Source organism: Sipha flava, unplaced genomic scaffold, assembly GCF_003268045.1.
Source record: "Sipha flava isolate LNK unplaced genomic scaffold, YSA_version1 88_pilon_pilon, whole genome shotgun sequence".
Lineage (NCBI taxonomy): Eukaryota > Metazoa > Arthropoda > Insecta > Hemiptera > Aphididae > Sipha > Sipha flava.
This window is the reverse complement of record NW_020273630.1, coordinates 1,750,259-1,761,418: the sequence shown is the minus strand read 5'-3', so window position 1 is coordinate 1,761,418 and position 11,160 is coordinate 1,750,259. Positions and strand designations below refer to the sequence as shown.

Sequence of the window (11,160 nt, the reverse complement as noted above, 5' to 3'; positions counted from 1 at the left end):
AAAAATTAATTTCGGAAATCTAAAGAACTATAAGAGCTAAAGTAGGTACTTTAAATCTACATTTTTAATTATACAATCTATTTTAAAAACAAATCAATTACTATCAATAACTTTATGTAAAGATGCAAACTTAATAATAATACATGTCAAAATGTTTACAAAAATTACAATTTTGTTCAATGATGGATAATATTTAATTTATACAATATTTATGTCTATAATTATATTTTAAAAAATCTCAATAATTGTACAGCATTTTAAAACATTTTACTTATTACAATATTAAATGCTTTATAATTAAGTAAGAGAAGTACAAAATTAAATTTGTGACTAAAGTACAGTTGAACCTCAAAAATTCAAAACTAACTCTTATGAAATGATAGACAATACAGTATTTTATTCTTACATATTTGATAACTATAAGTTTGTATTGTCTGAACTTAAAACTATTAAGTAAAAGTATTTCGGGTGATCTAATAAGTATGCTTCTTATTTAAAGTGCTATCACTGTGGTAAAATAACAGGAACACATAACACATGACAATAATGTCAGTATGCTAAGAATAAATCACATAATAAATACATAAACCCATATAAAATTCATGTATACACATTAAATGACATATATTATCCATCTAATAATATTTGTTAACATTTTAGTATAATTAAATTGCATAATTTTGTTTTTATTTAAACAACACTGAATTTTCATTTTTCTCACCAGGATTAAACTACTAATAAAAATACTGTCTTACAGTTTGAATAGTCATCCTACATATGATTTAATATGTATAACAATGGCAAGATTATAATTAATTTTGATAAGTTTATATTTAAAATTTGCTTGATTATACATTTTTTATTGTGCGATTAAAACATTGGAACAACTATCTTACAGGAAGTGGCATACCTAACCTAACCTGCATTTGGGGACATGTTTAAAATTTATGACTTGAACAAAAATTTAGTACATCACTCTTTATAGACTATAATAATAAAATACTTTTACCCGTGGGTTGTATCATCTTCAACAAAATCATGAGCATCCTCTCTGGTAACACATTCCACATGACTGACTTTATTACGGAACTTAACACCATAAAATTTATGCGCATGTTGCAGCAGTTCTGGTCTAAATGTTGTAGTAATGAATTGCGCTTCTGAAGACATTTCATGTATCATATCAGCAACAGCTTTCCTGTGTTGAGGATCTAATGCTTGATCAATTTCATCAAATAAATAGAATGGAGCTGGATCACATTTTTGAATAGCAAATATTAAACCTAATGCTACAAGAGATTTTTGACCACCAGAAAGTTGATTCATTTCTCGCATTTCACCTCCTTGTCCTACAAATGACACTTTGATCATTACACCTGAATAATTGCCAACACTAGTCTCATCTTTCATATTAATCTTTGTTGACTCTTCACCTCCAACAGTTTTCATGACAAGTTTAGCATGACCAGCAGGAACAAGTTTGGAAAAAACGTATGAAAAATATTTTGAAACTTGTTTAAATGTAGACTGTATTGCATCACATTTTCGCTGCTCTAGGACTCTCATTAATTGTTCTATTTTGTCATAACCACGGTCAAGTTCTTGTTTTCTAGAGACAAGTTTTTCTTTTTGTTCTGAAAAATTTATAAACTGATCCAATGCTTTTTTGTTAACATGACTGAACCGTTTTAAATGACTATTGGCTTTTTCTAGCTCTTTAAAAAGATTTTTTGATGAATACGACATATATTTGGTAACCAAATCTGTATTGGGTAAAGCTCCAAGTTCATTAATTTTAGATTCTGATTCTTCTAATTTCTTACGCAACATATCTTGTTTAGAAGATACTTTACAGAGATCTTTAGTTTCATTTTCCAGTCTATCTTGAGCTTCTTTTTCTTGAACCTTCCATTTATCCAATTCTTCTTGACATTTTTTTTGCCTCTTAACAGCTTCATGCACTTTTACATCAATATTTTTCATGTCTACATTAATTGTATCTAATTTTTTTTCAATGGCATTTAGTTCTAACCGGCTACTTTCTAATGTACGTTTGCGTTCTTCAACAGATATTTCTTGTAATGCTTGTAATAATTCATCTCTACGACGAATCAAATTGTTAGTTAAAAGATTTTCCAATTTATTTTTGTCTGCTTCTAATTTCATACGTATTGAAAATGCCGTTTTATTCTCTAATGTTAGTTGTTTTATGTCATTATTAAGTTTATCCATTTCTTTTTGATCTGTTACAGATAATTGTGCCATAAGTTCTTGATGCAGTTCTGATTCAAGTCCAGACCTTGTAGTTTGCATCGCTTCTAAATTTGAAGAAGCTGTTACAAGTAGCCGTTCTTTTGTCACTCGATATCTTTCGATTCCAACCATTTCTTCTTTAATAAGCCTAATATCACCTTTTAATTTGTCAAAATTTCCTTTGGCTTTACTGTTTTTGGTTTCAGTTTTTTGCATATCTGCCATAACTACATTAACATTTCCTTCAACTTCGTTTAATTGTGTTCTTAGTACAGTTAACTGCTCTTCAGATTCTTTTATTTGAGCCATTAAATCATTACGCTGTTTTTGAATTTCTAATTTAGATCGGACATTTTTAAAATAACCTCCAGTAAGGGTACCACTTGATGATACCTGATCTCCATCAATTGTAATACAATCTAACATACTTTGTTTAGATATACTTGTAGCAATTTCTAGATTACGACATATCAAAGTTTTGCCAAAAATAAATCTCATAGCTTTGTCTAAGTGCGATTCATAGTTTAACTTGTTAACCATTGGAATAGCATCTTTAGATTGTGGATATTTTATATGTCTGGCTGTTAATCTGTTAAGAGGCATAAATGTTACTTCACCTGGTAAATTCTGGTTATTTATTTCTTTTAAGATTTGGGTTCCAATCTTATCGGATTCAACAATATGGAAAAACATTCTTCCACCAGCAGTTACTTCAACAGCTGTTTGTATGCTTTCATCACAATCAAAATTTTCAATTACTTGGCCATAGTATTGTTTAGCAAGAATGGCCTGAGATCCTCCCCGTTCTTTAAAAATGTCTAGAACTTTACGTACACTGTCTCTTCCATTTAAAATGGCTTTACCAGCCATACTCCGAAGCAACTGATCAGCTTTAGCTAATTCTTCTTTTAATGTTGAGTATGTTTGTTGCAATGTACTTTCTTTACGCCATAATTCATTTCTTTGACTCTGATACTGATCTTTACTTTTTTTAAGTTCATAATACCGTTTATTGTATTCGTCAATAGCAGTTCTTTGTTTTTCTAATTCACTTGAGTTAGTATGCACTAAATTTTCAAGTTCTATTAAACGTTCAGCATCTTTTTTTAAATCTTCCGTTAGTTTTTCTTTATGATCAGTTTTGTCTTTAATTTGTTTAGTTAAGGATCTTAATTCTTTTTGAATCCATTGATCTCTATCTTCTTTGGATGCAAACTGACTTCCACGTCCTTGTTTAGCATATAATTCCTTACGTTTTTGTTCTTTTAGTCCAAGTTCTCTAGTACAATCTTCTTCTTTTTTCTTTTGAGCTTCATACTTAGGTTTTATTTCATGTAAATCAGATTCTTTTGTTTTAATAGTATCTTGAAGCTTCTCTAATTCTCTGACAGCTCTTTCTCTAGAGTTATTATCACCTTGGACTTCGTCAGTAAGATCTTTAATTGTAAAATCTAATTTAGTTTTCTGCTTTATTAATTCTTGTTGCTCTAAATTCAGTGTATCCTTATCTTCTTTAACATTATGTACCAGACGTTTTGCATCACGTAAGTGTTTAGTAGATTTTTTAGCTTCATGTGCTGCTTCTTTCACTTTTGCAGTAAGACGTTTTTGTTCTTCATCTACATCAGTTATTCGACTTTCTAACTCTTCTAGTTTTCTTTGTGTTTCTTTAAGTTCTCTATCATGAATACAATACTCTAGGCTTCTTCTTTTTTTATCCCATACTTGATATTCTTTTAATTCTTCTTTTTCCTCTTCTAAAGTACTTAAGCGATCTTCAATAGTTTTAATAAATTCTACAATTTTGTCTAATTTTGTTTGAGTATCTTTTAATATCTCAATTGATTCTTCTTTACGTTCATCATACACACGAGTACCAGCTACTTCTCTCAATAGTTTAAGTCTATGTGAGTCGGGGGAAGTAGCCATTTGATTTATTTTACCTTGTTTAACAATATAATATGGATTTGAATGAGAAAACCCAGCAGATTCCAATAAATTAGTTACATCACTTCTTGGTACCATTTTTTTATTTAAAAAATATTGATCTTTTTTAACACCGATAACCCTTCTTAATACTACTTCTTCTTTGTCTATTGGTAATCGGTTATCTGTATTGTCAAAAATTATCTCCACATAAGCAGAATTAACTTTAGGTCCAGTTCCTTCATGTAACAATGCTTGACGTTGTTCAGGTCGAAGATGAGAAAACTCATCACTGAGCACAAATTGAATAGCATAGAAAAAATTACTTTTTCCTGATCCATTACGGCCAACAACAACGTTATGTCTCTTGTCAAATGGTTCGACCACGGTTTGTTCACGGTAACTCTTAAACCCGTGAATAATTACTTGTTTGATGAACATGGCTTTTTTTTTAATTTAATACATCTCAACAGCGTGTATTTTTTGACAAAATCGTGTACGAATATTATGTTTTTGAATTTTCATAGTCCCCATCATTAGTCTCTTACATTCATTTTCAATGTCTGAAATTGAAAATTAACAAATTACTTAAAATATAAACAAGATTAACTCGTTCTTACCTGAGTCTAACATAATTGGACACCTTAATTTATATTTAATACTGATAAAAACACGTATCTGGTAGATCTACTTCTGAGTTAAAATAAAAAACGTCTTTTAAAAAGTCGGTAAACCAGCAAAGCTGTATAAAAGGAAGACAAGTTTTGTTTTGTTTACAATTTTTCATTGATAAGCAGTGCTACCTTAATGAAAAATCGAAGTCTGCCAACACTATTTATCGTAATGAAATTTAAATGAAATAAAATAACCTGTGCCTATAATAACTCAGTTATCATCAAAAGTGTTTAATGTCCTTGGATTTTCTCCGTATCAGTTTATCATGTGTTGCTGTTAACAAAATTATTCAACTTTCAAACTAAGATCCAGGCTCTCCAAAGAATAATTTTCAATTGATTCAAAAAAAAATATATATTTATGAGCTTTAGTTTAATTATTACACTCTGACGTTCTAAGAAAAAATATTGAATAACTTACAGTTATTTACACATTGTCTGTATTCAGAAATACAAAATATGTTAAATCTAAAACGGTTCTCAAAAGTAAGAATTTTGAATTGAATTATTAATTTTCAAAATCCATGTTAATAACATTCTTTTATTCAGATTTCGTCGGGTGTAAAACTTCAATTTGGGCAGTCTTCTCTCACATCAAAAAAAACATTGTGCCTCAGATTTGTTCACTCCAACCTTTCTAATTCAGGGTGTGTTAAAAAATATTTAACCTTATATAATTTTTTATTATTCTATGTATTTTAATAACAGAAAATCGAATGTTGGAAAATATGCGTTGGGTTCATTCATATTTGGAATTGGCTCCATTGTAGTTTACGCAAAGTATGATCCAACATTTAGACAATGGTTAAAAACTAATGTTTATGGATCTGATGAACTTTTGAAAATTGTTTTATTTGAAGACGAAATTTTTAATAATCAACCCTACAATGTGAAACCCGAGTGAGTATTTTGAATGTAAATCAAGTTAATTTTTTTCAATTGTTTTATACCTACAAGTAAATTGGCATTTACAAAAATTTAAGAATAACAGCAGTAAAAGGAAGTATTAATCTGTAAAATTTAAAATTGGTAAAATTACAAAGTGATTTATTGATATAGGTTATAATGTATTGCTAATGATCTACTTAAATTATATTTTTGATGATAAATAAAATATATTGATTGAACATATATTCTGTTGCAAATGCAATTGAATGTATTTAATAGGTCATGCTACTAAATTGCATGTCTCATATTTAATACATTACTTTTATAAGTAAAAAATATTTTTTTAAATTATATATTTGGAATTTTTTTTATTTCTTTAAATAAAATAGATAAATAATAATATTATATAGTACAGTGTTTCCCAAACTGAAGTGAGCCTATCTAGGGAGACACAAGGCAAATATTTATATTGTATATTACATTATCATATATTTATTTTTAATTGAATAAAAAATTTTAGGTTAGTTCCCCAATCTAATAATTCTTCAAAACCGATGTCTTCAAAACTTGGTTCAAAAGAATCCAAGATTGTTATTGCCAATACAGATGAATCCTCAGGTAATTAATTAATTACTTTTATAAGAAATTAGTTTAAACCCTTAATACATTGTTTATGTTATTTATTTAATAAATTATTGTTCTATGTATCAGTCATAGAATTATAATTATTATCAATTATTATTAATTAAATTTAATTAAAAATTAAAGTTAATACTTAAAATAAAGATAGCAGTTAATCCAAGTGCGGATGTAGAGCTTGTTTCAGAGGGAGCAATAAAGAATATTTATGAGAGATAAATAAAGTACAATAAAAATTTGATCGTAATTTAAGCAATTTAAGAGACCAAGGGGAAGGGTTGATAACCATATTGCCTCTCCCAATAAATCTGTTCCTGGGTTAAATGTACAAAATATGGTCTATTTTTATTTTTATTTTTTCTATATTATTATGAACCAATTTAAAATGTTTGTTTACTGTAGATAATGTAAATAGTATTATTAGTGATGGACGGTTCTATATTTAAATGTAACATAATAAATTAAATTTCCTTAAAATATCTTGGGGATGAAAAGTAACATGTTCCTCTTTACATATATCTATACTCTATTTTTTCCAATTAATTAAACATGCCTATAGTAGTAGTAGTATCTCAATTTACCGAAAACTTCAATAATGTATTTATTTTTAACTAACAAATACTATAAAGCAATATTTGTAAATATTTTTATAGTAATTTTACTGGATTCATATTAATTATTAAATTTAATTTTATAATAAATAAATAAAACTGATAGTACAGCAATTTTTTATAATAGGTCAAACTGAATTATGAAGTGAATCAAAATAAATTTAAGTGGGAAAATTCAAACTATTCAGACAGACATGTTTAATTGGGTTCGTGGACGTTTTGCCCCTGCTGTTTCGTCCCCGTCAAAAAAACAAAACCACGGACATTTCGTCCCCATCTATTAATAAGATAGGACATTTGGTCCCCGGCTATTATATAGATTTATATATACCTACCCATAGGACGTTTGGCCCCTGGAATTTTAAATCACTAAATATTAAGTAAACATAAATTATAAATTATAAATATTACATATATGATTATTTATTCTTGTCACATTTGTACAAATATTATAATTTTTATTACATTAAAATCATTATTATTTTTAGGAGTAGGATTATTAGTAGGAAATATGCATACACATATGCACTTAAAATAATCGAATATACGCAGAAATAATTAGGTATTTCCCTAGTTGCCAAATCCAGTTAATAATATTATTATCTATGACTATTCTACTGTCATTATTAAGCAATATGCAAATGCAACAAGTCCCGAACCCTAGTAATAACCTAACCTAACCATGGGCCAAAGTCCTATGGGTAGATATAAATAAATCTATATAATTCCCGGAGACCAAATGTTCTATCTTAATAATAGATGGGGACGAAACGTCCGTGGACTTGTTTTTGTGACTGGGACGAAACATCCGTTATTCATTTAATTGAAATTTAAATGTAAGAAAATTTTCTGAACAAAAGAAAATACTAAAAAAAATTCAAATTTTAATTCCAAAAACTAAGGAAGTCTATATATTAATTATATTAAATATTTACTAATTATTATTTTTATTCATTAAAATACCTAAAGCTATTTTTTTATCGTATTATTTATTTTTTAAGTATAACTAAATTGATAAAAAAGCAAAAAAAAGTTAGTAATGTTTTTTTTTTAATTTTAAGTTAAATTCAATCTCCACAACTAGAGCTTGACCAATCACTGAATATTGTTATACTTTTTGATATAATTACATCTTTAATGATTTTTATTCTAGACACGAAAGATAAAAAAAAAACAACAGGAAATAATATTGAAAAACACCAATCAAACTTTAAAGAAATTGAAATTGAAGCTGTTTTATTAACTAAAAAAGTTTCAGATTCATATTCTGAAGCAATTGACACATTAAAAAGTAAGTTACTATTACTAAGTTATATCTATATGAAAAATCACACAATGATAATTATCTGATAAAATGGATTTATTTATCATAAATTAAATTTAAAAATATATATACCAGTGAACTAATTTAATATTGGTGAATGAAATATATTCTCTTTTCTTGATAGTATTATTATACATTCTTTCTTTTCAAAATGTATTCATTATCTAGTAATATGAACTAACAATAATGCTTGCTTAATCAATTTTCTTCAATATTTTAATTCAATACTTGGTTAATATCTTTATTAATTTTGAGTAAATAAATTATGCATATTGTATTATTTTGTTATATAATAAAATAAAGATAATATATTTCTGTATCATCTTATCAACAACAATGAATTGTTTCATTATTGATATTTTGTGAATTATTGTCTCTAGATTATTATGAACTTGTAAATGGAACTATTAATAATGTTTCTCATAAACCAAATGCTGACTATTTGTCAAAACTGAAAAACCTTAGTGTAGAAAAAGATGAACTTTTTAAAAAAGCCAAGTCTAATGCTCAAGAAGCTTGGTAATTATTTATTCACTAAATGTTTAATACCCTAATTTTGTATTGCTTTATTATTTTAATAGTAATCGCTTAGATCAGCTGCATTGTTCAATAGAAAATTTTAAGTTAGCAAATACAAATGAAGCAAAAGAAACTATTAAAATTTACATTGATAAGTGCAAGACTGACATTAAAAATTTGGGAAAAGATTTTGAAAAAGAAAAAGATAACTTATTATTTTTTAATAAATATAATAGTCAAGTTATGAACATTAGAAATACATTTTCAGTTAGTAATCATTTCTAATGTAATTTATTACAATTCATTTTATTGAGTTCTTTTTTTTTTTATAGGATGAATTATTGGCATTATTTCCTCATGTGAGACTTGAAGATAAAGACATGAAATTGACAGATGCTGAATTTAATGTATTTGTGAATTATATTACTCAAAAATTATTATTGTATCAAAATGAATTCTTTAAACAAGAAGTAAGTTAATTAATTCTTACTTTATTTAATTAATCTATGGTAGCGCTAGCTTTTAGAGGTATTTTAACAAATTGAGTTCTATCTACTGTAATTATTAAAATGTTGGGTCATTATCTATTCAGGAATTAGTATTATCATATGCAGTTTAATTACAATACAAAAAGACAATTCTAGATTCATTGTACTATTCAATTTTTATTTTTATTTTTTGTTATGCATCAAATCAAATAAATATAGTATAATATGATACCAAATAAATCAACTCTTAAGATTTTGAAGTTGATTGTTTATCCAATAGTATTATATATATTTAACTAATTGCTAGTTTATTCTTCTAGACAGTAGGTGAAGATCAAGTGAATGATGTAGTTAATGCGTTAAAAAATTCCAACCCTGATGCTATAGATAAAGTCTTAAAACTACAAGTAGAAAAACACCGTAAAAAGCATTTAAATAATTTTATGAAAGAAGTAAGAATTATAATAATTTTAAGTTGGTAAATTTTTATTATTATTTTTTTTTTTTTTTTATAGAGCTTTGTATTGAAGGCAAATGGTGAAGCAAAATTCAAACAACAATTAAGATTGCAATCTGAAGTACATATGGATCATTTAAAAGAAGCTGCTAGTTTAGCTGAAAAAGAAGTTGAACGTCGAGTACGTTTAGAATATTCTGAAAAAGCTGAAACTGTAAAACTTAAGTATCAAGAACAAGTTTCAATTATGACTGCTGTTATGCTTGCTGTAAATGATGCATTGAAAGGTAGTTGTATAGTGGTTAAATTTAAAAAAAATTTAAATAATTTTTAATTTTTAACTATGATGTTCAAGATTTATTCAATTTTAAATTTCAGATCATTCAAGAAAAAGAGATAAACTCAATGAGTCTATTTCTTTGTGGACAGCTTGTCAATCACTATTTACAGCAATTACCACAGATTATCATGTTTCAAAACATGAATTGAAACCTTTACAAGAACTAGTGAATGATATTAAAAAAATCGGAGGTGTGAATAAATATTTCTTGACTTTATTAAAAACTTAAACATTTTGTTGACATTGTATTGTTTTATTTAGAAAACCATAAAATAATTAAAGAATTATTGGAAACAATACCTGAAAAAGTGTTGACTCGAGGTATATATACCGAAGAAACTCTAAAAGATAGATTTTTCAGCGTTGAAGATAAAGCTTTTCATATGGCTTTAGTGCCAGACACTAATGTTAAATTATTTGAATTGGTAACATCATTTGTTTTTACAATATTTACTTTTAAATCATCCGTACCAATCCCTATAGAAGAATTAAACAATGCACCTATTAATATCAATGAATTAAATAATATTGATATTCTCCAACGAGCCAGGTAAAAATTATTAATTTATTGATTATTAGTTATTACCTGTTCTATGTAATAAATAATAATGTATCTAGTTAAAAAATATTTTTATCTTATTTTATATTTTTCATTTTCATTAGGTATTGGATTGAACGAGATAATTATTATCAGGCTTTGCGGTATATGAATTTATTAAAAGGTGGTGCAAAAGTAATTGCAGATGATTGGATGAGCGAAACACGAGAATATTTAGCCATGCAACAAGTTGCCAACACCTTGTTAGCTTATGCTTCAGCAAACATACGGTCTCACTTAGATGCTAATAATACATCCACATAATGTGAAAATTTAGCACTATTTTTGTTTTTATGTATAAGGTTATTGTTAGCTTACAATTTTTTTGTCAGTCAAATTAAATACAAATTATTTCTAACTTATATAAACAAATAATTATATTGCTGTAGTAAAATTAACTATAATTGTCTTGACACATAATGTTGTAATTAATTTATTTTATT

The 11,160-nt window shown here is 26.6% G+C and overlaps 2 protein-coding genes across 2 annotated transcripts; one reads left to right on the top strand and one right to left on the bottom strand.

The window, feature by feature from the left end:
* Nucleotides 1–262: 262 nt before the first annotated feature.
* Nucleotides 263–4,948, bottom strand: LOC112693514 (structural maintenance of chromosomes protein 3-like). The gene is made up of 2 exons (XM_025568625.1): nt 4,800–4,948; nt 263–4,742 (listed from the first exon to the last, which is right to left on the bottom strand). Exon 2 carries the CDS (start codon nt 4,618–4,620, stop codon nt 1,006–1,008), a length of 3,615 nt encoding a protein of 1,204 aa, XP_025424410.1. The 5' UTR covers nt 4,621–4,742; nt 4,800–4,948; the 3' UTR covers nt 263–1,005.
* Nucleotides 4,949–5,135: 187 nt separating this feature from the next.
* On the top strand, nt 5,136–11,070 carry LOC112693543 (MICOS complex subunit Mic60). The gene is made up of 13 exons (XM_025568653.1): nt 5,136–5,339; nt 5,403–5,500; nt 5,562–5,753; nt 6,262–6,359; nt 8,145–8,282; nt 8,696–8,834; nt 8,897–9,101; nt 9,167–9,304; nt 9,643–9,774; nt 9,838–10,066; nt 10,158–10,310; nt 10,381–10,669; nt 10,783–11,070. Exons 1-13 carry the CDS (start codon nt 5,313–5,315, stop codon nt 10,979–10,981), a joined length of 2,037 nt encoding a protein of 678 aa, XP_025424438.1. The 5' UTR covers nt 5,136–5,312; the 3' UTR covers nt 10,982–11,070.
* Nucleotides 11,071–11,160: the final 90 nt, after the last annotated feature.